The sequence below is a fragment of the Tachypleus tridentatus genome, chromosome 10 (genome assembly GCF_004210375.1).
Source record: "Tachypleus tridentatus isolate NWPU-2018 chromosome 10, ASM421037v1, whole genome shotgun sequence".
Taxonomy (NCBI): domain Eukaryota; kingdom Metazoa; phylum Arthropoda; class Merostomata; order Xiphosura; family Limulidae; genus Tachypleus; species Tachypleus tridentatus.
This window is the reverse complement of record NC_134834.1, coordinates 154,565,347-154,591,606: the sequence shown is the minus strand read 5'-3', so window position 1 is coordinate 154,591,606 and position 26,260 is coordinate 154,565,347. Positions and strand designations below refer to the sequence as shown.

The 26,260-nt window shown below is 31.4% G+C and overlaps 2 protein-coding genes across 11 annotated transcripts in view; one reads left to right on the top strand and one right to left on the bottom strand.

The window, feature by feature from the left end:
- Positions 1 to 13,084, top strand: part of LOC143230683 (1-phosphatidylinositol 4,5-bisphosphate phosphodiesterase classes I and II-like) — a 151,863-nt gene extending 138,779 nt beyond the window's left edge. For all 6 annotated transcript variants that reach the window (XM_076464656.1, XM_076464654.1, XM_076464659.1 and 3 more), the window contains 6 exons: positions 4,127 to 4,203; positions 5,726 to 5,821; positions 6,794 to 6,851; positions 7,393 to 7,479; positions 12,230 to 12,375; positions 12,698 to 13,084. In XM_076464656.1, coding sequence (XP_076320771.1) covers positions 4,127 to 4,203; positions 5,726 to 5,821; positions 6,794 to 6,851; positions 7,393 to 7,479; positions 12,230 to 12,358 — 447 coding nt within the window. In that variant the 3' untranslated portion in view covers positions 12,359 to 12,375; positions 12,698 to 13,084. The remainder of the gene's footprint in view (positions 1 to 4,126; positions 4,204 to 5,725; positions 5,822 to 6,793; positions 6,852 to 7,392; positions 7,480 to 12,229; positions 12,376 to 12,697) is intronic.
- A 9,232-nt stretch (positions 13,085 to 22,316) lies between these two features.
- The window catches only part of LOC143230682 (protein YIPF4-like), a 61,515-nt gene continuing 57,571 nt past the window's right edge, over positions 22,317 to 26,260 (bottom strand). For all 5 annotated transcript variants that reach the window (XM_076464649.1, XM_076464651.1, XM_076464650.1 and 2 more), the window contains one exon: positions 22,317 to 24,096. In XM_076464649.1, coding sequence (XP_076320764.1) covers positions 23,959 to 24,096 — 138 coding nt within the window. In that variant the 3' untranslated portion in view covers positions 22,317 to 23,958. The remainder of the gene's footprint in view (positions 24,097 to 26,260) is intronic.

The following is a 26,260-nucleotide window of genomic DNA, read 5'->3' as shown; positions in this document are numbered from 1 at the left end:
GTATAATAACGAATTTGATATTCATTTTGAAGTTACAGATCAAATCACTAATAGTGATCATAATATGATAGAATTGAAATTTTCAAATTTTAATATGGAAATTAATAATGAAATTATAAATATAAAGAGACTTAATTGGTTGGATTTGAAAGTAGAAATAAGAGAATATATAAATGAGATTAAAGATGAGATACTCCACAAAGATAATATTGAAAATTATTTAATAAAAATTACAAATAAAGTTAAAGAAATTTGTTTAAATAATTTAAGAAATAAGAATAATATAAAGAATTTTGGATATAAACAAGCTTATTGGTGGAACACCAAGCTAAAGATATTCAGGAGTAAAGTGAGAACTTCAAGGAAAGATTTTAAAAGACTAAAGACGTTAATTTAAGACAGTATTATAAATTGGAATACAAGAAACAGTGAGCAAAATATAAAAGATCAATTATTTTCACTAAAAAAGAAGCTTTAAGAAATTATACTACAAGTATTACTGCTAATAATATTTTTGGTATACCGTATAAAACTATCATGGCTAAAAAGAAGAAATATCTACAAATTAATGAAATAAAAGATAAAGATGGGAATATTACCAAAAATATAAATGAAGCTATAAATGAAATTCTTAATTATCACTTTCCATGGGTGAATTATGATCAAGTGGTCTCTGGAATAGGTTTTTGCGATGAATTACAGAATAATAATGATATTGATGTGAATATAAATGAAGATAATATTACAGAATATGAAATTAATAAAGTCATGGGGGAGATGGAGGATAATAAAGCTCCTGGATATGATAACTTAAAATTGTCTATAATAAAAGAAATATATTTTGCTAATAAAAATTGGTTTATCAAAATATTAAATTTTTGTTATAATAATGGTATTTTTCCATTAGTTTGGAAAAAGGCTAAGGTGACTCTCATCCATAAAAAAGGAAAAGGTAAAATGATCCCGAGCAGTTATAGACCAATATGTCTTTTGCCCATTTGGGGTAAAATATTCAATAAAATTTTGAAATATAGATTGACTAATTTTATAGAGAAATATAAATTAATTGATGATGTACAATATGGTTTTAGGAGTAGGAGGTCTACTATACATGCATTACAAAAAGTTAAAGATTATATTTATGAAAGTATAAACAGTAAGTGCATTACATTATTAATTTCCTTGGATTTTAAAAACGCTTTTAACTCGGTGGATAACATGATTTTAATAAAACATTTGAATAATCTAAAAATATCCTTGAAGTTGAAAAAGTGATTATTGATTTCATTTAAAATAGAGAAGGTTTTATAGAAAGTATAACTAAGAAATATAATAAAGGGATTCCACAAGGATCTAGTTTTGGTCTTATACTGTGGAATCTATATATTGATGGGATGTTAAAATTAAAGAGTACAAACAATGCAAATGTACAAGCATTTGCTAATGACACCATTGTATTAATGAGAGCAAAAGCTTCTTACCAATTTACATCTTTGTCTGAGGATATATTAAATAAGGTTAACAACTGGATTTTAGAAAATAAATTAGAACTAAATATAGATAAATCAAATTTTAGTTTATAAAGGTAAAAATATTGGACATATACCTATAATTACTATTAGCAATAAAAGAATTAAATTTACTAAAGAGTTGAAATACCTAGATTATAATTGACATGAAATTAAACTGGTTATCACATCTAAATTTTGTTAAAAGTAAAATAGTTAATGTCATTTAAAAATTAAAGAGGATTTCAAGAGCCACCAAAACCAAAAGTTATGAAAGATATTTACATATTAAGTATAGAAAAAATGATAACATATGGATATGAAATTTGGTTTGAAAATACATAAAGAATTAAAAGTAAAATCTTGCAAACTTAATGAATAGCAATATTACCAATTGCAAAAACTGTAGCTAGTTTAACACTTAACACATAAATGGGTATTCCACCTTTAGATATAAAACAAGAAGTTGGTGTTAATCTATATAAATTGTTTTTTCTTAATCAAAATATCAAAATAGAAGAGGAAGTAACTGAAGTAGAAAATATTGAAGTTCTGACGTAGCTAAATTTTGCTCCTTGGAGCAACCATAGTTTTAACTGGTGTTATGATGAAGATTTAAAACAATTTAGTAATAAATTTTATACAGACGACTCAAAAATTAATAATAAAGTTGGATGTTCTTATATATATGTTTATAATGATGAAATTAAGGAAAGTCTGTTTAGATTAAATGATAATACAACAGTATTTATGGCTGAATTGTTTGCAATATTTAAGACTTGATTTTATGGTTAATAATAACATTTATGAAGCAGTGATATATTCTGATGCAAGGTCATCATTAATGGCACTTAAATCAAGTAAAAATAATAATTATTTAGTTAATAGAATTAAAGAACATGTTATTTATAACAAACTTAGTATTACCTTTATTTGGGTCAAAGCCCACAGCGGGATCAATTATAATGAAATAGTAGATCTTAAAGCTAAGGAAGCCACAGAGAGAATGGAAATTAATGCTAAGTTTGGTTATAGTGAAAAACAAATTAAAACAAAATTAAATGAAGAACTATTAAGTAACTGGCAACAAAGATGGGATGATGCTTTTGTTGGTAGATTCACCTATAAATATTTTAATAAAGTAAATTTTAAAAGATGTAAAGGAGATTTTTATATAAATCAAATTTTAACAAATCATGGGATTTTTTCAGAATATCAATCAAGATTTTATGGAAAATCTAATTTCTGTCCCTGTGGAGAGATAGGAACGCAAGATCACATAATTTTATATTGTAAAAATTATGAATATATAAGAGAAATATTTTCCTAAAAATGATTTAAATTGGGAATTTAAGAATTTGTTATTAAATGCGGGAGCAGTAAATGGTATTAATTGTATAATTACTGATATATTGGAAAAGTAATGTTGAAATTTGTTTGATTTATTTATTTTATGTTTGTTATTAAGTATGTAACAATCTTGTAGATTATAAAAAATAGTATTATTAAAATTATTGTAAAAAGAAAATGATGAAATTTGTTTGATTTATTTGTTCTGTGTTTGTTACTAAGTATGTAACAATCTTGTAAGTTGTAAAACAAAAGTATTATTATTGTTATAATTATTGTAAAAAGAAAAGTTTGTTACCAAGGTGGTAACTTATATAATACACTGTAAATTCTGTATATATATATATATATATATATATATATATAAAAAAAAGAGGGAGTTGGCAACAAATCTTCTAGTTGGAGGGAGTCTCAAATTGTAATGTTACGTTTTGTTAGTTTGATTTGCTCTACTGGCCGAATTTGTAACATTGACATTTGAGTAATTAATGAGTAGTATTGGTTTGTAGCAACTTAATCATCTTTCGAATACCCTATAAGAGGTGGGTCGATAAACATTATTGGTTACCTACACTGTTTACTACAGTGTCTACACTATTTAAGTATTTTTAGAGTCGGCCTAGGGACAGTGCTTGTTAACTGGAGGTTAACAAATGGTTTGTTAAATTTATATTTATGCAAGTGATTTGAAAATGTTGTTGTGTAATTATATTGATAATTATGGACTTAAACCTCTTTTGTTTTAAACAAACTTCTAAATATCAGGGGTTGAGCTTGGCCAAGAGGTTAATATGCTTGGGCTGCAAATCTTAGGATTCAAGGTTCACAATCCATATCCACAAAAATACACTTCACTGTTTGGAGCTATGGGCATGATATAAGAGTGACATACAAATCCTACTTTCAGTTGGTTGTTAGTGCTGCTTACTATCCATCTTCCTTCTAGTTTATTAGTTCGAAATTAGGAACAGATATGTTCATAGAACCTTATAACTTTACTCAAAATTTTGAAATACATAAAAAAATACTGAATATGAGATTACTGTTGATTTGAAACAAACTTTTGAGTAGGAGCACTTCAGGCACACACAAATGAAGACTGAGGTACCAAACGTAAACATTTTAAACTGGTGTTGATGTCTTCTCACTCACAATGATGACAACTAGTTGAGTGTGTGTGTGTATACACACACACCTTTTCAGGTTTTGTTATTGTTATAGGTTAACAGTGTTAAAGGAATAAAATATCTTATGAATTTGTCTTACAGCTTTATAATGCTATAGAGAAAGCCATGAATATGTCTCAGAACTCACAGTTGCAGTATCTTCAAACTTTACATGATAGGTAAGCAATTTTCTGTATCTGATTTAATGTTGCTGAAAACAGTGTATGTAAAATTATGTGAATTTTATTTTCCTTGATAGGAATTTCAAATTGTGAAGTTGTCATAGTCATATATTACTGTCACTTGTCCATTTCAACCCTTGAAGGTTAAATGGTACATTTAAAATTTGTTAAAAATGAATTTGTTACACAATTCATCTGTAATAGAAAGCATAGAATAGCTAACTTCAATATTGATCTGATATTTTTAACTTATCAACTTTTATTGCTTTAAAACAGTATACATAGTTAAAAAAATTCTTGAAATGCCCTTTTTAAAACTGTTAGTGATACAAATTGTGACACAGATAAGAGTGACTACAATGTTACTTCAACACTGGATATAACAAAATGTTTTTTATATATGAGAGTTTAATTTGTGTTTATCAATATGAAATGAATTTAATAGTGTGGAAACAACTTGTAGTTTGACCTAATTTATTTAATGAGACAAAAACTATTCTGGGAACATGGCTATGATCTTCACACTATTGCAGTATTTTCCCAATCAGTTGGTTGGATTACAGTCTAGTGACCAGTGCACTTTTCTAACATTTGTTTTATACAAATATATTAATTCTTCCATTATATGTTTTAATTATAATAAATCTTTGTTTGGATGCTTAAATGTCACCTAATACAGTGTCCATCAAGATAAGTAAAGAGATTTAAAACTGTAATAATCAACAACATTTGTTGGTATAATTTGTGTTTATTATTTATGAAGCAAAAGCTCTTTTTTTTTTTACCATTAATTTAGGAAAAATGTACAGTAGTGTTCACCATTCACTACACACTGGCATGTTCTAAGGATGACACCTTCCATGCAAAGGTCAAAGTTTGATGCATAAGGACATTAATTACTATGTTTATGTTATTGTTCAAATCCTGTAATGTCTGTGGCTTGTTGGTATACACTCTGTCTTTTAAGTAACTCCACAAAAGGAAGTCTATTGCTGATGATTCTGGGGATCATGGAGACAAATTTATGTTTATTATAAGAAATTACCCTCTCTGGGAACACTTCACAGAACACTGTCATTGTTGCTTGAGCTTATGACAGGTGACTACATATTTTTGAAATCGTAATTTCTATTGATATGATTTTCAGAAGGAGTAACTTTAACACCAAGCTCTCATTGTAATGCTTTTTGGCAACAATGATGGAATATTCATTTTTGAAATAAAGCTAAACAACAAGAGAAAGCTGTTGGATTACCTACCTGTTCATCATTACATTTTCAACCAGTAATATTCATTTTACAAATAATAGACAATGTTCTTTTATTAATACCTTGGAAAATTTAACTGTATAATAACCCTACACTTCTCTTGATAGCCTACGTATAACAAAACATCTAATTTTCATTTAGGTAAAGCATTTTTAGTGTACTTTAGTATCAACCTCTTTACCACAATGGTAAAATGCTAACTCTTTTGAGTTTTAAAATATGTACAATTTTAATACAACTTTTCTCAACAGGGAAGTGAGTGAACTAATGAAAAAGCTAGAAGCTCAGACAAGAGATGAAATCCGTAACTTAGGAAAGCAGCATAAAGAGAAAAATGAGTTGTCAAGGTAAGAAAATTTTCAATGTGATGGAACCAAGGTAAAATAACTACCACTCTTATGGAGTCGCAACAAGATAATTACCATTCTTATGATGGCAAGATAAGGGAATTACCAACGTGATGTAGTCAAGGTAAGATAATACCAAGATGATTAAAGTCAGGGTAAGAAACTTGCTAATCTGATGAAGTTGGAAAAAGAGAATTATCATTGTGATGTAGTCAAAATAAGAATAATCATTTTCTTCGTGTCACTGCAAGATAAGTAACATTCTAATGCAGGCAAAGTAAGAAATTATAATTCTGATGTAGGCAAGGTAAAATAATTACCATTTTGACATAGTCTTTGTACAATTTTAGGTTTAATACTAATGCAACTAACTATTATCTTTTTCTTAAACAGTTATGAACTGTTATATGATTTTATAGGAGAATAGTGAAAGCTTTTCTAATGCAATGTTCTGTAGTTTAGCAGCTGGCTCACACTGAGAAGATCAAAGTATGTGTGTAAAAGAATGGTTAGCAATAAGAGGAGGAAACAAGTGTGGAACAAATATGTTAATAACTATAAAACTGAGAAAAAAGTACTTTTAATGCAAATAATTAACATTCTGTAAGAAAACCTGGATACTAGTGTGATCAAGAATAAAAGGTAATGAAGACTAGAAAAAAGTGAAAACTTGTTACTTGTCAGGTAATAGTTCTTAATAGAAGATTTTTAGTAATTGAAGACATAACATAATGTTATTTTTACTCTCGCAGTATACGTTAAAAGTTAAATCTTATTTTTCTGTCTATATACTCGTGATGAAGGTGTATCTAACTTGGGTATGTGTATCAGATTTTATTAATTGCAGTATAACATGCATTATAAAAAAAGGAAACATTATACGCATTGAAGTGTTTGTTTAACAACAGAGCTATTCTAACTATTCAATAAGTTACGAGTTTACTGACCTGCCCATTAAAAAATTTATTACAGAATAAAGAGAGAGCTTCAACAAAAGTTAATAGAGCAAGCAGTGACAGAAAGACAAAGGGTGAGTATCAAGCAGGTTTTTGACCCTAATATTGTTAATGGTTTAAAAAAAAATTAACATTGATATAACAATGAACGGTTGAACTGTGAAATGGCATGATATATCTAAATGTAGTTGGTGAAACAGACAAGTTATCTTAGCAAACTATGTGTAGTTATTAGGTGATTCCCAGAAAGGTAGTGTGTTTTTAACATCAACTTTCCACATCTTTGCAAGTTTTTAGCTTGTCCAAATCCATCTGCACAAAGATTCTATTGCAAAAAAGAACATTAAACCAACAATGTTTAATTATGAATTTGGTAATAAAGAAATCTTTTAATAACAAAATTGAAAATTAACCCAATAAAGGAACAAACAAATAAAATGTACAAACTAATTTTGTGAAGTTTAGAGACTGAAAAGTATTTTAAAACCTTTAAGTTACTTTTGAGAAAGTTTAATCCTAAACTAAACTTTCAATTTGCTAACAATTTCCTTTTTCAATTATCTTCTTGAGAAGGGTTTTTATAAAGTAATTCAAATGCGATGTATCATTTTGTAGTTTAGTGTATCTCTGGAGAAAAAGAGGGCTTTGTTACAGAAAGAACATGAAGAAGTGAAGAGAAAATTAGAGGAAGAAAGAAAAACTGTGAGTTGTTATTTTCTTAAAAATCAGTTTGTTATAACCTTTCCAGTGTATGAATTTGCTTTGTACTTATTTAAAAAAAAACTGTTTTTTTGTTTTTTTTTAAAAGTGTATCTGGGATATTGTAAGGACTACATGAAGTTGAGTACATCAGTACAGATCAGATGTCATTAGCTTGTGCATATTTGTTGGATAGTTATTTTTGTATTTGTGTTATTTTAAATTATTAAAGAATAATTTGACAATTGGTAACTAGATCAGGTATGACAGAAGTGGTAACTAAGAGCCTAAATTTTACTATTTCCACCATGCTCCCTTGATCTCACCTGTCTTGACTTCTAATTATGGAGCTTTCTGAAGATAACATTTTCCTATGCTGAAAATGTATTTCCAGTTGGTATTCATCTGCTCTAATCCAAAGATATGTTGAACTTTGTTTGCCTTCTAAGTATTGCTAGTAAATGTTATCACTAATAGCAAACAAGCCTTTCACCCTTTCATTTTAATGTCATTTAAGAACACATGCTGATCATGTGACTGCCTTCCACAAATCATACTGCTTCATCTATACTAGCAAAATTCTCAATTTTAAGAATTGGCATGTGCAAACTTAAAACACTGGCATGTCAGTATGAATTAAGGGTGGTAAGTGGTAAGTACCTATCAGAAATACATTTTCTCTGTTATAAAATGTTAACTTGCAAACAGTACTACCTCCTCTCACCCAAATCTAAAATTGCACACTGTAAAGGAAAAGGGGCAGGGGAAGGCTCATATGATAGTTGCTCTCTACTTGATTGAATACGGTCTTGAAAGAACAGTTGTGCTGAAATAAGAAAAGGCATAACTGTGGTTTATAGCACTACCTCTGGAACAGGTATGCTCATCAGTTAGTAATGAATACAGTAATACACATAGGAGAGCATGTAGTAGGCAGGCACTATAGCCTGAAGAAAGAGATGTATAGGACCATTCTTAAAAGAAGCGCTGCTCAACTCTAGCATGAACAAAAATGGAATGTCTAGTGTGGGATCAACAACAGGCCTAAATAAGTATGTGCTAAAGGTAGAATCTTGGGGCCCACTGGAACATGTCAGTTGCTGGCCAACCAGTCAGAACATCTTATGAGATATTGTAACAAGAGCAATCCTCCCTATCAGAAAATAAAAAGTTGAGGGGAAGTGCTTTGGAGAAGTAGTTTGATGAAAAATCATCAGGTAATCAAGAATGAGCTCATTGCCAACAGATAGTGTATAATTCATTCACAAATGTAGCAAGTGTCAGTATGGGACAAAGTGATAGTTGGTCGTAATAAGATGCCTGATAATTTGGTATAATTATACATGACTAGGGCTAAAGGACCATACATTCTGTATGACTAGGCCAAGTATGGTCCACCTGGGCAGTGGAAGTGCTTTGCACAAGATTGTAAGATCAAATGTGGTTTGCCTGGGCTAAAAAACATCCAGTGGAAGTGCTTTGCACAAGATTGTAAGATCAAATGTGGTTTGCCTGGGCTAAAAAACATCCAGTGGAAGTGCTTTGCACAAGATTGTAAGATCAAATGTGGTTTGCCTGGGCTAAAAAACATCCAGTGGAAGTGCCTTGCACAAGATTACATGGATCAGCAAGTGCATTTTACAAAAAAACAATCAGAGGATTAGGCCAAGTGTGGTTTCCAGGCAAAAACATCCCAGAGAAAGTACCTTAGGATACTGTTGAGTATATCAAGGGCAGTCCATCCAGGCAGAAAACAACATCTGTTGGAAGCACCTTGCATGAGAAATTTATTTTGTGATTAACAAGTGTGGTCAGCTAGGCAAAAACAATAATAAGTATGATAATGATAGTCTTATTCTCACTGAGAGGGTACATATGAGCTATGATGGTCTTTTATCTAACATATAATAATAATATGATAATTGAAAAACAGAAATACACACACATCGCCAGTGGTCTTAAAGATACATTCAGTCTCCACATTGAACATTACAGAGGTATACAGATTTAGTGTTAAAATATAATATTCAGTGTACCTGACTAGACAACACCCACCATGAGGTGAGATCCTGAAATATGATGTATATTAGTGTAATAAGATAACAAATAATAATATATTGACTTACCTTATTAAAAGGTGAATAGTTGTGTGTAGAATCACCATAGGTGGATAATGAAACCTGCCCAAGAAAGACATTTGTGCAATTGATCAGTGACAAATGTATTGGGAGTTGTCCATAGGACAGCAGTTTTGAGCAGCTAAAGGCATAGTTAGAATAGATGATGAATTTGGTGCAAAGAAACAATATGTTGATGGTGACTTTTCATACAACAGATTCAAAGGGAGAATTGGATAGGGCATTGAGGACAACATTGAGATTCCCTATATATCGCAGAACATAGGAATATAGTGAAAGGAATGGATAAGGATGGGAATAACCGGGGAAGAGAGGGCTTTATGAAGTGAAAAATGGCAGGTAGTTGATAGGGCAGCTCTATAGTAAGCAAAAATTGAAACAAACTCTGATCAACCAGCCAGGTGAAGAACAGCAAGATGGAATGGTCAGAATCCATAGCAAATAGGCCAATGCTTCTGGTACATAGACAAAGAGGAAGAGCAAATGGTATGGACAAGGAAAGATATTAGATGAGAGTGAATCCCTGAGCTGAGGCAAAGAACTGGTCAAAATTTATATGTAAATGTGGAGTCTGATTATATTGGGATGAAATGTGTTCAGTCATGGTTGTTGGAGAAACAATCATTACAGAGATAATGGCAGGGGCTACTGCTCCAGTAAGGGCTAGAGCAAAGAGAACTATATTTGAGTTGGCAAGTACAGAACAACCAGCAGAACATGAAAAGAAGAGGTCTGGATAAGGAAAATGACTCTGTAGATCATACACCCCCAGAGCTGAGGGATGAGAAACTGGAGACCGAAAGGAAAGAAGTTAGCATTCTAATCAGTGGCAAATGCACATAATTGTGGTGTTCCAGTTGAAAATGCACCATCCACAAAAATATGTGAGGAAGAAACAACCACTTTACTGAGAGAACCTGGTTGAGATGGGATAAACAATTAGCTTCAAGAACCATAATTCCATGAACATGACATGCCAGAACCATCATGTCATGGTCATTTAGTCTAGTAGAGGAGATCTGGACTTGGTTTCCCCTTGCATTGATGATATAACTGACAACAGTAGAATTTTCAGAATCAGTTATAATCACCTGCCCTTGTAGGAGCAGAAGGAAATTATAGAGCCTGAGAAATTACCAAGGTTTCCATGATATTGATATGGAGAGAAATCTTCTCAACTGATCACCAACCTAAAATTTTTGAGGAATGTAGTTAATCCCCCAACTTGCCAAGGAAGCATCTGTTACCCTAGATCTCCTGGGAAAAGGAACAATACCTACTCCAGTAGATTACATGGAGACATAGTAATAGGTGGAAAGTGCTGTAGAAAGAAATTTCGACACAATAGTTATATTCTTCCTCTCAAAAAATCGTAACGCGAAACGAAGAAATTGTTGGCTGAACAAAAGACAAGAACACTCAGTGAACTAAAACATGTGCTTCCCCAACAGGCATGGTCAACTCTGAGATTTTGTGACTTGTGTCAGAACCATTGTCTGTTATTGCATGACTTTCATCATCTGCCATATTAAATCTCAAATTCATATGAACAAATTAGAATTTGGAAACAGAAATATTTCTAAAAGAAATAAGTAGAAACAATGGAAATCAAGCACAAGAAGTTGAAACTGATATAAATTGGTGATTAAGCACAATCATAATTTTGTAATCTCATAGAGAACAAGTTAAAACACATGCCTGTACACTGAGATACCAATCAAAAAAGTGAGGATTGTTCTAGAATGGAAGGGAGAATTACCTGTACTAGTATAGATTATACAGTATGCTTGGTGGAAGGTAGTCACATGATTAACACATATTCTGAAATGGTACAAAAATTAAGATGTTTAAAAAAACTATTGTGCTATTAGCAATAAAGAGGTAACCTAGAGAGGAAACCAAGATTGAGATAGCTTTGGGTGAGAGAGGTAGTTTCATTTCAGAAGATGCAGGTCTATTTCTCAAGTCTAACACCATTTCCTCAACTGTTAAGCACCATTGCAGACAGGTTCTTTTATTCCTTGGGAATTATTATGTTATGCAATATCTAAGAGTATTTCCAAAAGAGATTCAATAATCAAAGTAGTGGTGACAATAGTGAATAGTTATTATAGTCAGACCCCTAGTGTTATTTCCAGAAACCAGTAAAAATCATCTTTCTCTATGAAGCCTTATAAGTGTACACAAAGTATTTTGCCTATATGTTAGGCAATTAAACATTAAGATAAGTATAGGTAATATCCCCCTCCTTCCATCTTAAGTGGTTAATACCATTTGTTTATTTTGGAAACAACACATACACTATATATAAAATATAGTTTAAGCTACTTGAATTGCTATTAAATAACATGAAAAGTAATCAATGCAAATACTCCTACAAGTGGCTGATTTTTACATTTATAACTTTAAAAAATCAAGAGGAAAAAAATGCCCGTAGACCATCAATTAAAGTTGCTACTCAATACCTATATTAATAGGTACTTTGTATGTCTCTAGGCTTAGGAATTAAAACTACTTTACATATTTCCAGTGTACAAATAAACGTTTCTACAAGCTTATAAACATTACACTACTGGTTTTCAATGCATAAATAATCTTTATAAATACATCTGCAGGCTTATGAAAGAATAGAAAAAGAATATGAAGAGAAAATTGCCAAATGTGAAGAGGAATACAAACTTCATTCAGAGCTCTCTACATTGGTGTCTGTTGCTAATGAATGGTCAGAAGTAACCTCCCTGTGATAAATTATTTTATTCAGGTTTGTACACTTTATGAGAAAAATATTTTAAAGTCAGATTAACTTATTACTGCCAGAAAGCTAAAATAACATATTTTATAGAATTGTTTAGAGATTGTTTTAGTGGAGAATTGAGTCTTAAGTTAGCAAAGAATGAGAGATTGTATGCATTTTCAATGTGATTTATGAGGATATATGATCTCCAAGTATCATTAAGTTTGTATTTCCTAACATCTCTGGAAATATAGTCTAAAACACTAAAGTTGTATTTATATTCTTGATGAAATTTTGTTCAGTATTTCGATATAAACAGTGTTTATATGCTATTCTTCATTTTCTGTAGAGCCTTGTTTGTGAATAGCTGTAGTATTGTTAGATCTTCATCAAGCACTGTTGTTGCAGCAACCCAGGCATTGTTCTTTCTTGTTATCTGTTGTACTACAGTCCATTTCAGTAGTCATTCCTCTGCTGTATCTAGAAATGACATGGTTGTTGTTAATATCAGTTGTGAAGCAGATAATGAGTAGTAACAGTCAACCACGTTCATGTTTCTTGGAGCCAGTTCTCTGACTCTAGAAGGTAACCACCTGTGACTATTTCCAAATGACTCATTTGTTACCCTTTGTTACTGTATACCTTCATGTTAAGCATTATTTTCTGATGGTGTGTCAATAATTAGTGTGATGCCAAATCATTAAAAATTTTGTGTAAATAAATAGATATATATAAATATGTGCGAGTGTGTGTATGTATAGAAATTATGTGCGTTGTGTTATAAAATACCCAAGAAAATCAGTCTTTGAAGTAAAAGAAGTTATGCTATTGGCAATTGGTAATATTATTGTCACCATACTAATGCATTGTAGTAAACAAGTTTCTAGTGACCTTGTCAGGTCATTCATCAACTGCGTTAGTAGACTGTACTAAAATTAAATCATTGGGAAGCTGTAGTGGTGATTTATAAAAACACTCTCATTTATGGTGTTTCACAGGAAATTTATTTAGTTCTTTTGTCAACCTATCTTCTTTGTTAAATTACAACCTAAAAACGAAACTCAACTGATTCTGGTAAATTAATCAAACACTAAGATTCACTCTGAATGCTTAATGTTTTGCTAACATAACCAGTTTCTATTTCACTGAATTTTTAAAACTGCTAACAGGTTAGGTAATAGGATAAAATTTTTTTTCCTCTTGAATAACAAATAATCGGACATGATGGAGTTATGGATACATAAATGACTTGTTTCAGTTGTTTTAAAGTTTAAGATTTACAAGCTTAAATAATATAAAACTTACATCATAAAATAGGATTTAAATGTTTGCAAGTTAAAAGAAACTTAGTGTATAATTTTCAATAATTCTAAGCCGTATGTTTTTTGCATGGTTTCCACATTACTTTTATCAAAGCATTCATAAGTTCTAAAATACATCATCAAACTACAAAACTTCCCCATAATTACCCATTCTAACACACAAGTGGCCATTATGTTATCAAACATATTTCTGTAGCTACAAAAAATTCAAGCAGCAGCATCTCCATAACTTTTCATCATGAAGTAAATTTTGTGCAAATAATAAAATTTTCTGTGATTTAATGTCACAATAAGACAGTATTGGAACTCGTATAAATTACTGAAAATGACCAAAGTTAACTGAGATAAGAATCATAGTGAGGTATTTCTACTTAAAATCAAGCTGACATCTCAATATCTGCTCCCTACCAAATAACACCAGCCACAAGTCAGAAGATATTATACATTGGAGTTCCACTGTAAATGGTAACTATGAATACTATTTACCAGTTTCTATTTCATAGTTATACAACTATGAAGAAGGTGTCAGTAAGTTACTTTAGTAAAATTTCTGTTGTCAATCACAGTTAGCTGCTTCACCACCTAAGAAAAGTGTTAAGAATACTTTGTTGTGTATTTTTCTTTATGGTCAGCAGCAGCCTGTGGTAGAGATGATTGATTCATCTCAATGCTTCAAATAGTTTTGGTTTCCCATCTTCAAATTAAAGTTGCATTTACTAAGATATGAAGACAAGAAGCTGAAGTTACCCGAAACGAATATATCAACCATCACTACCTTGTTGCTGACTTTAAAATATCTGCCACATACATCATAGATACAAGACCTAAACAACCCATAAAGCAACAACTCAGATTAATTTTACTGCCAAAGAAAATTAGAAAGAATATCAAATGGCCATCTCTTACAACCCTAATTTCAAATATGCCACAACAACAAAATGCCACATTAACTTACACATCTAGTAACATTTAAAAATGTAATGGAAATGCTCCTTGTTTTGATCTAGCCTAAATTTTGTTAAGAGTTTAATGTTGAAATGTTCATAATATAATTCCTAAACTCTCGCTGGATATAATGAAAAAGGATTAATGCTAAACTGTTATTTGGAACTTGCAAACAATAATTTTAGAATACTGCAGAAAAATTTGCATCTAACTCATTATCCTTTATTCTCATTAAACAGCTGTTAAGTAGTCTGTTATTACTAATCTGCAATTATTAATAGGCATGAATCTTCAATTTTTCTCATGCAGATTAATCCCTGTAGTTCTTGCAGTTAAGTGGCATAAGTCTACAGAGCAGAATAAATTATTTATTTAATTTCCAAGGTGAAAGTTAAAAACCAGGTGACTATAGAATACAGTTTTAACAATGTGCTAGGTATATCGAAGAAACTTATTGCAGTCTTTCAGAAGTAACTTTATGAACAAAATGATTTAAAATCTGACTTTCATATACAACATATTTTTAATGTAACCTTCAAACAGCAGGAATGTTGTAGGTAGCAGCATCAGTTGATGATTAAAAAATGTGTTCAAAGAACTTAAATGTTTTTAGCACTGTCATTTTTTACCTTATCCTCCATTATTTGCATCTCAGCACATTGTTAGCAGATGCAGTTAAGTGATTAGTGGAATTTGATAAGTAATTAATTATTAGGCTCATTTACTGATAACATCTAACTATTCTCACATGAGACCTGGATAATTTAACTATTCAAAAACCATAATAATCAGAAACACTACTTTCATTTAGTTGATTATTTTGAACAATCCTAATGCACAAACAAAACAGTTTTTTTTCATGGTTTTTCTCATCAGTCTTATGGTATGTGAGATGACCCCTTTAACTCATATCTTCACATGCTGTTATGTCACTGGACTGTACTCTTTAGGTAGGAAGTCAATCCAAACCACTGGTAGGTAAAATCATATATCAAATAAGTGTGCTCTTTATTCCTAAACCTCTTCTCACATTACAACTTTAATCAACTTATAGGGTGTCTTCCTTTTGCCATCTAAATAAGCATTGGTCTAAATTTTACTTGCTTGCTCCAGTTTTTCATTCCCCACTTGGTTGCTGTTGGTGATATCCATCTCATGACACTCTTGACCTCCATTGATGCATCATCCTCTAGCTTGGTACTGTATACAAGTATCTTTTATCAACAGTATTATTACTTTTTCTTGGAAAAAGCATTCATCAATGGATTTCCTCTCTTTTTTATGACTATTGGAGATACTTTGAGTGTTCCTTTTGTTACTAGGTTTTTTATTGAAACTCATTTTTTAACTTGGCTTGCTGATAGCATAACTTCCTGGATTATTGTTTCTGGCATAGAGACAAATGAGGTCGCTCCTATCCCTCATCTGATTTCTTGTTTGTTTGTAGTTAAGCACAAAGCTATCCATACTCTCTCCCACCATGAGATCTGGTTTATAGTATTGTATGTATGTATACACACCACTGTGCCTCTGGGGAAGAAAGGCATCCAATACCTAGCATTGCTCAACAGTTGGGGGGCTGCACTCACTTGAGACTGATTTGCTTTTTCCTGTACCTTCCTTTATTCTGTTAACTTCTCAAGAGGGCACATTTGGATTGTCAGACTCCAGCTCCTTTTCTTCAATTGGTCCATTGAGTGTGATATTTGAGTCTTTTTTTTTCCCAGTTGCTTTTGATCTTGCTTCTTCCTTGATGGGTGAAAGGTCTGAGGGCATATACTTAATTCTTTGTCCATCTACTGATACTGCATTTAATGTGGGGAGGTTTAGTGCTCAGTTACATGAAGGGACAACTAAGCTTTGTTCTGCCACATTTGTCAGAACTGTGATTTATCATACAACCTCCAAGTGGATGCATATTCCAACTGTCAAAGATTAGGCTTACTCCTGGAAATTTAGGGTTAAAAAATGGAGTATGTTGTAAACCTGGATAGAATACAACTTTCTAGGATTCTTCTCACCTTGTATACTTGCTACAATTTCTTATCACTCCAATTTTTGTGAAAAACTCATCTCTTACCACATCAATTTGATGACAAGTAGAGACTGTTGTTGCATCAGGATTTGTGGGGCAGAGAGACATTGTTCAAGGATGTTTCTCTACCAACTGCTGCCCTCTGTAAGTTCAGTGAGGCCCATTTTTCTCTACCCCTTGATTTTGCAAGTGTCCTGGAGCATTTGGAATCAAGTGTTGATGTTACATGTCTGTACTCATGTCTGTCATTGGTGTCTCAGCATTCCTTGGCTCCTGTATGGGGTTAAGTTCTGCCACGGTTCAAGTGTTCCAACATCAGCTCCTCTATCTATAAATGCCAAGAAAAGATTTTGTCCATACCCATGAGGTTCCTCCTCTTTGGGTTAGAATACCAGCAGTGGTAGCAAATATCATAAGCCTTTGAATATGTGGTAACTCAGCTCTGTAAATCTCTGGACATATGGAAAATTTTTGCCACAGATCTATGTATACTAAAGATCCTTGAGTTGGTATTAGTCATTCAGCTCTCATCATGACCACCATTATCAAATGGATCTATGGTGTTTCCACCTCCCACAGATAATCAGATTTCAAAACCTTGTTCTGGAGCTATTAGTTTTGTTAGTCTAGGGACAGTGGAGAGAGAATCATACCAGTTCTTTCAGGGTTTTATTCCTGTTTGTTTGTTGTGCCCAAGAAAACAGGAGATTGGCATCCAGTCCTCAATCTTTCTTGTCTATATGAATCCATAGATCTTCCAAGGTTCACAATGGAATCATTCCTCACTCTGCATTTTTTTTTACCAGGATAGTAGATGTAGAAGTTCAATATTGCTGACTTGTATCAAAATGTCTATAGTGGTGGCATTCCACCACTATGTGTGTTTTGTGCACAAGAGTCATGTGCTGCAGTTCAGGTCTCTGCTCTTCAGACTAGCATTGGCACTCATACCAAATTGTATGAGATTTCTCATCACTTCCAGTCCCTAGCCCTGTGCACATGCCATTCAATGGATGACTGGTTACTGCTGGTATCATCTCATTAGTTGGCAGAATGTCACACCAGGATTCTACTTTAAGAAACAACAAGGGAATGCTTACTTATCAAGGGTGAGAAACACTCAAACGCAATATATCATTTAGATGGTTATTTTTTAACACGCATCTCAGTTTGACTCAGCTGACTCCCATTGGGATCCATGCAATGGAACAAGCAGTCTAACTCTAACTCACCTCTCTTTTCCCACTGTGAGGATGCTTCTATCTTTTGTAGATATGGGCATCATTTGAATCACTCATTATTCTGGGACAAACACATATGAGATCCTTTCAATGACCTTTATGCACCCAATAGATCATGATCAGGAATTAACTGGATTCCTCAGTGTCCTTACTGAAGATCATCTTTGATCTTGAGGGTGGTTAGATTAGAACAATACTATGATAGATGTTTCTCTGCCACCTCATCATACAGAGATTATCTTATTGGATTTGTTCTCAGTTCAGAACACTGATGATCAATGCATTGAGCACTCAACTATCAGCATTTTAGTCTCCAGTACCTCACTCGTAGGCACTGTCAATAGATGCATTCAGTCAGGACTGGATAAATTACAAGTCTAGGCCTTTCCAAAGATTTGTATGTTACCCAATGTACTATAATGACTCATTCTAACCATTTGTTGAGGGCTCAACCTTGATTTTGACTTCTACAGAACCTTCAGGAGTGCCCACCTTTTCCACTTCCTCTTTGGCTATCTCTGTAGAGGCAGCTAAGATCCGACATCATACATCCAGCTCTCCTGAAGTTCCAGCTTCATGCATGGGAGATATATGCAGTCCATTTCAATGTCATTGGGGTTAACTTCTAAGGTTGCCATGCATATTCCAATGATAAAGATTTATCAAGTGAAATAGCAAACATAATGATAGTGGTTTATAGAGAGGAAGTTGAACCTCTCAGATAGAAGTACCAGTTATAACTTGTTTTTTACCTGTTTTTTGCACCTTCCACCTTACATAAGGTATTTTTATTAGTTGCCTTTAGATACTCTAGTCAAAAATTATTTTAGTTCCAAGTGCTCTCTGGCATCTTCAAGTCATTTTGGTTTCTTCATCCTAAATGACTATTTCAGTTACGTAACTCATATATTAAGGTGGTATTTCATGTTCTATCTCTACATGCACTTAAGACCTTAGCCTCATGTACCACGTATTACCTTTCCCTTGAGGTATGTCTCCAGTTGGAGTTGTTTGCATTTATTATGCTCAAGACACATTATCATTCTATCTACATTCTCCTGAATTCAGACAGGTTCTTCCCTAAGACACTGGCAAACCAGGAAGGAAATTAATCCTTTTCTCCAATTCATCTGAATACTGTTTCTCAGTTCTATGGTTGATTGGATCTTGATCTTTTGTTATATACAGTAAGGATCTTTAAGTGTTATGTTGCCCACACTAATGCCTTTGCATGGTCAAAAAATGGCTTATTGGTATTCTCAGGTTTTACAGGGCCAGATTATTTACAGTAGGTGACTTGTTGGAGAAAATTTAAACATTAAACAGACAACATACTATCCACTTTTTTAAAATAATATATTAAAAAAGTCAAACATTTACACTATAGAATGTCACAGTTCTGTCTACTGAAGTTTCATATAATTCCTTTTTCTTGTCAAATGTCCACACAAGCAGATTTAGTCACTTCAGAACACAACTAACAAGACAAATTGTTAATATTCTCTTTTACCATTTATATAAGTCTGTGGGTTACCAGAGTCATATTCAGAAACTATAATTGTCTTCTTTTTGTCAAGGTTCACACAGGCAGTTTCAATTAGTTTAGAACACTCTTTGACAAAACAATCTGTTCTCCTTATCTCTGTTGAACTGTGAAACTTCTGATATTGCTTATTATGGCTGAACTAACAATCATACAGTCTAACTTACTTCACTCATTCTGACATGACTTTTTCTCTCTCTCTTATATATATATATACTTTACCCAACTGACAAGTGAGACCTAGAACTTTCTACAAACTACGACATGTTAGAATGTAATAATACTCACTTAGGGCAATGAGAAAAATACACAAGGCTCACCTAATGTGAAGTAAGTTTATAACATTTGAACTATCATACATTGTATGGATCTTATGAGTTGTGTAATGAAATTTGTCATAACTATCACTTTTAAAATAATCAACTTTTAATACTGTTGTTACAAAACTAAATAACTCTTTAAACTAAATAGTCTTGTATATCCAACAATAAGACCCTCTTCAAGAAAAGTATTTATATTTATCACACTACATAAAAATGACTGTTCTTACACTAAGTCTCCTTATAAAATCTACACCAAGATTTGCAGTTCCTTTGTTAATCACTTTTCATGTAGGGCCTTCCAGTAGGGCTTCACCTGAATAGGATCCCTTGTTTTTGTCTTCATCTTGTGTTGTTTGAGGTTTGCCTTTCCTAATATATCTGTACACTTGCAGAGTAGATATTCTACTTCTTTTTTCATTCTTGCCAGTCAGTTCTTCACCTGTGTTAAAGTCTTTGTACATCTCATCTAAATCCAATAATTTTGGAAGTAGTAGGTCTTTATCTTCTACAGAGAAGTCACTGTCTTCTGGTTCTGCATCTCTGACAGCCACACCTATAGCCTACATGGCTGCATCTACTATGTTTTATTCCTTTTTGAAGTATCTCTTTAACAGATTTACATGGTGGATCTCTGTCTTCCCACCCACTTTCACTTTATATCTGTTTACCACTTCCTTCACTTTTAAAGTCTCTCTTTTACTGGAAGGAAGATGTTGTTATTGGGTGGGGGTAGCAGAACTAACTAACTAAAGGGTAGCAGAATTATTGGTCTGCCATTAGTGAGTTAATCCACTCATTATAGCTGGCATCTTAAAAAAAAAACAATTGTGGGTAAAATTCGGTGAAAAAAGCGGCTTCACTACTGGCAGTTGCTGAACTGACCTCCTGATTAGCTGAATAACAAAACTCTTACTGTCTTCCAACTCATCAGTTTCAACCTGTGTTTTCCTAGTCTATTTAGTATACTAGAGATCAATCAGTGATATACAACCTTAGCTTTTCAAAGTGCTGCATTGCATCTCATGCAATCACTCTTATTCATAATTTTAGTATATTATGGAAGCTAGACAATTTTAATGAGATTAAATTTGTTGGAACACCTTTTGCTCAATCTCTTTCAGCTCAAACAGTGAGACCTGGGGTTTATATTAGATGAAAATATCACTATCCATCTTTCCAGCACTTTATTTAGTTTCATATATTTAATTTTTTCTGGTTTTATGTTCATGGAAAGATTCCTAATTGTCAGAGATCCATTTTCATTTATAATATCTTATCACATATTGAGCTAATTGTACAGACTAAAACTAATTTATAACCTAAATATTAATTTAGTCAATTTTATGAAACAAACAGGTAGTACATTATCACAAGTTAACACACACACACACACACACACAAACCAAACTTTATAAATATTAAAATGCATTGAATTATCACTGAATAGTTTTATTTATTTTTCTAACTAATAAAATTTCTTTGCAGGAATGAATATAATTTCATTTTTAAAGTGTTTCAGGTAAATCTGTAGTATTATAAGATTATGATGATCAGAAATAGCATGCCTAAGTTATTCTGCAATTACTATCTATTTTGGATAAAAAAATATAAATGTTTAATTATATATACAAAGTAAATTATCATCTTGAGTATCTGTCTGAAATTCCACTTTGTTATTAAATACAAAATTAAGCAAGACTTTCACAAATTTTACAAGCCGACTGGCTCAACTCGTGTTCCTGTATGGTAATTTTAGAATTGTGGTTATATTGGAACAGATAGTATTTTAATTTATAATGGTAAATCCATTACACAGCAATTTTAATATCTACACTATTAGTAATAATTGTTATTATAAATTGTATTGTTTTTATGTTTGTATATTAAAATGTGTGTTAAAAAAGGAAACTGTACTTGTCAATCTTGTTGGCAAATAACATAAATTTGATATCTATAAGCATTTTATTAACTTCTAAAATCAAATCCTCGTTTATTGTTACTATTTGAGATAAACAGGGATTTGATTTTAGAAGTTAATAAAATGCTTATAGATATGCTAATGAAGACTTATTAAAATTTGAGTTTATACCTGAAATGAGTACCCATACAGCTATCCTACTGTGCAGTTTTGTGATTGATAGCTGTATGGGTACTCATTTCAGGTATAAAACTCCAAATTTTAATAAGTCTTCATTGAACCCACCAAGAGGGATTAGGAAGTATTCATAAACACTGAACAGATATAAAAAAAATTGAGATTAAACTAATACAAAGAAAATTTTTCTTCGAATTCTTCTATAGCAAATTAATAAATTTAATGATGGACTGTACCCACTAAAGCATACAATATTGATGTGAAAATACTCTTTGAATGAATTAGTAAGAAGATACAATGGTTAGTTTTTACAAATTATGTACTTTTTTGTTTTAAAAGAGCCTATTACGTACCAAAACCTTTAATGATATAACAACAACAGAGTCCAATCAGAATACTCTTGTAATAAACAGCTGCATAGTTTTATTGGCATGTATTCTGTACAACAATAAAATAACATACTCTTTATTTAAAAAACAACTTTATTTTAAATCTACAAGACACATCTGAAGCTACAATAACAAAACTAATAATAAAAGATGCTTAGCTTTGAGACTTTCAAAATAACTTGTTTCATGGGACTTTTTTTTCAAATGCCTCATTACATTTAGTTTAATTACCTATGTTCATTGTTTTTGCTTCATTTAACAAAAATTTAGGAAAATGAAGTAATGAATATGAATAAGATATTGAAACACTTATTAATTCTGTTTCTTTTAATATTTATCAACTCTTAACAATGACAAAATACATTTCATGCTTTAGATATAAATTTTTCCCAAGTAATCTGTATGTTTTTTGTTGTTTTTTTTCACAATATTTTGTATTTATGACAAACCTATGACTGTCTTAGTCTCTTATTCTGAGCTACTGACCAAAGGGAATGCAGTTGTTCAAAAGCACTGTACCACCCACAATAACCTAATGCTGGTATAAAATAAACATTTTAAAGAGAATAATATTGAAATAGATGACTTCTATTTTAAATGAAAAAATATTATTTAATAAAGACAATAATTTTTTTTTGTTTTTGCTAATGATTACAGGATATGATCAATACATGACTAAACAATGAGTTGGCAAACCTTTGCTTAACACAATATTCGTGCTTTATTACATTGTGATAAATATTTCCATCACCTGAGAAATGCCAATGACGTATATTGAATTAGATAACACAATAGAAATGAACTTGTTTTAATAGTTGTGAGATCTGTAATTCCCATTATATGTTTTAATTTCAAAATCTTTAGTTAATTTGAAATAAGCTTTTATTTTATATAGTATGTACACCTTTGACATAATACCAAAGTGAAAATTCAAATAAAAGGTGCAAAGATTATTGTAGCTGAAGTTTATAATATATTTATTAAATATTTTATTTAAATTTACACAAAAACAAACTATGCATGAATATTCTGGTTGGCATATAAATCAGATATACATTTCCACATTTTGTACATCACTTAGTAACAAAGATTAAATAATTACAGAAAATCATTTTAAATTTCTATTAAGCATATCCTGCTTGTAGTCAACTTTAAACATCTTGCACATTTCAAATAAATTTAACAATGTGGACAAAATACAAAAGAATTTCTGTTTATCTAAAAATCACAGAACATCTTCTAACAGTCACACAAAACTTTACGTGAGATGTTTTTGATGGATGCTTTGACCTGTAAGATAACAGTTATAAGCTTCAGTCACAAATTTATTCAAGATTTCTCATGAATGTCTTTAACATATGATGTTATCTGGTTAGTTTCAATGCATATCACTGAACAAAAGCATCATCACATTCAAAACAGGCAGAAAACAATCATATGTGGGAAGAAGAACAAAGAATGCTGGATACAACAATGGTGATATTTTGTTCTGAAGTACCTTCATATTCACACAAATTATTGGAGAACACTACTGTTCTGTAGTCCCTGCATTTACCACATTCCAAAACAACCAGAAAGGAAATACACATAAGCATAAAAACAATGAATGTAACAATAACAGCAGTTTCTGCTCTTTTGTTATTGCACCACACCTGAAAAACAGAAATGTGCTGAAAGAAGAAAGACTGAAAGCAACAGTGATCTTCATCTACAAGCATCACACTCCAGAATACAGAGAAAAGAAATATACATAGAGCAGAAATATTGGATACAGCAGTAATGGTCTTTTGTTCTGTAGTTCTTGCACACACAGAAGAGAGCCTGCACTGTATGTGGCCCATACTACTCCCATTAACTGAAACAAACAAACGAAAAATTAATTCAACTTTATGAATATTATATCCAATACAATAATTTTTCAGTTCTAGTGAATATGGGTATAACTGTTAATTCCAAAACAGAATAATTCAATTAAAAAATTCTATCTTCAAATCTGAAATAATTAACTTTCAAAAATAAACATTAATATTAAGTATTAAATGAACAGCAACTCCCCAAGATATTACATTGGATGCAATTATAGATTAATATTAGTAAAACATGTGACACTGACAGCAAGGAAAAATACAATGAAACACATTGATAAATATAATGCATGCTAAAGCTAATATTCTGATAGAAAGTTCAAGAGTAAAACTTGTCTGCTACTGCATTTACCTTTCATGATATGTTGTTTATTGAAATCCTTATTTACTTTCATTTTTTGTTCATTAATAATTTCAATGAAATTTGGATAATTATACAACTCTTCTAGTCATACAGCAGTCTAAATTTCTTTACCTTTAATTGAGTCTTGTAAAGAAAAAATATAAGAACAATACCTTAAGTTTTCCTCATTAGTAAGAATTAAAGAAATTAATTTGTCAACAATGAAAAAAACAAATAACACACAGACCCCTATTTATACTTTTCATTATCAATATTTGTCATTTAGATCATCATATCTGGCAGTAATTATGGACAATTTTATTTTCTAATTTCTAAGCTGAGTTTCTGAAGTCTGGGGAGTTACAAAATTAGAAAAATATGAATAACTCTATTACACTCAAATTAGACTAAAAGTGGTGCAGGACACCATAACAATATTTTCTCAGTCTTACACAGAGCTGTTAATTTAAAGGAGAAATATGTAATATTTGAACAACACAATACATTGACACATGGTAGTTGACATGTACCACAAGTAATCCTAAAGTTATGCAAGGAAGAATGGCAATTTGTACTAAGATCTGTATTCCATCAACCATGATGCAAGAAGGTCAAAGTATTCTTCAGCTTGTCACATGTAATCAAATAGTGAAACTAGCATGTTTGTCATCAGCATTTCATGCATGGTAGTTATGGAATTTTGTCCACTTTTGAATATAAAATAAGCTTACAAAAGTTACCATACTAATCAAATTATTTACAAAAGCTTTTAGTATTACAACAAAGTTTGAGAAATTTTTGTCAAGCATTTTTAACAATACAATGATTAACACATACCTAGGACTCAAACACATTAATAAAGTATTTATTACAAGATTGTTTTAAAAATTTCTATTTTATTAATTTGTTAACAGATTTTGAAAGACTGATATTTTGCAAGCATGACTGATGCTTTTTATGGTATTAATGTAAAGCACAGCTGCTAGAGTGAATTTTTATATCAAAAACAAAATGTTTTAGTCATTTAAAATGTCTCAAACTTAAGTATCACAAACTACAGCATTATACAAGGCTTTTTCCGTTCAAAATAAGACTATAATTATCACAATAAATAAAAACAACCTTCATAATCCAGTATATTTCATAACAATTCAATAGCTAGATAAAGGTAAAATTTCCAATTTTTCATCCAGTAGGTTAAATTTGGATCTCTTCAGACCTTCCCAAGTAATTGATAACTTTCATGGTTACAAAACTAATAAACATTAATTTTGGGTCTTAGAATATAAATGAAGAAACTCTGTGCATCAATCTCCCTAGCTCAGATCTTAAACAAGTTAGAATGAATGGGAATATCACATTTACCTTGGACATGTACAAGTCTATTAAACTTAAGCTGACATGTTACTAATTTTCTTTTGGTAGAACCAATGTAACCCTGCTGACAGCATGGACAAGTAAATTCATAAATAACAAAAACAATTGTAAAGTTGGAATTTGGTTTGAAAACACACCTCAACTGTATCTGCAGGCATAAAAATGACATTTTGTCAATGGACTCTTAATAATTAAAGAGTATTTGCCTATATAGTGTAGACTACTAACCAAATGATATTTAGGTAAATTTATAATACAAAGAACATCAACACTTTGATTACCTAAATATGAAGTACTCTACTGATAACATAGGCAAGTGTGGCATTTCCTATCATTCTAATTTTCATAAAATTTTGGGTCTCAGCTTATAAATGAGCAAACTCTTTTTATCATTAGTTTCAACAATGAAAATTTAGAATATAGCACTTTGTCAG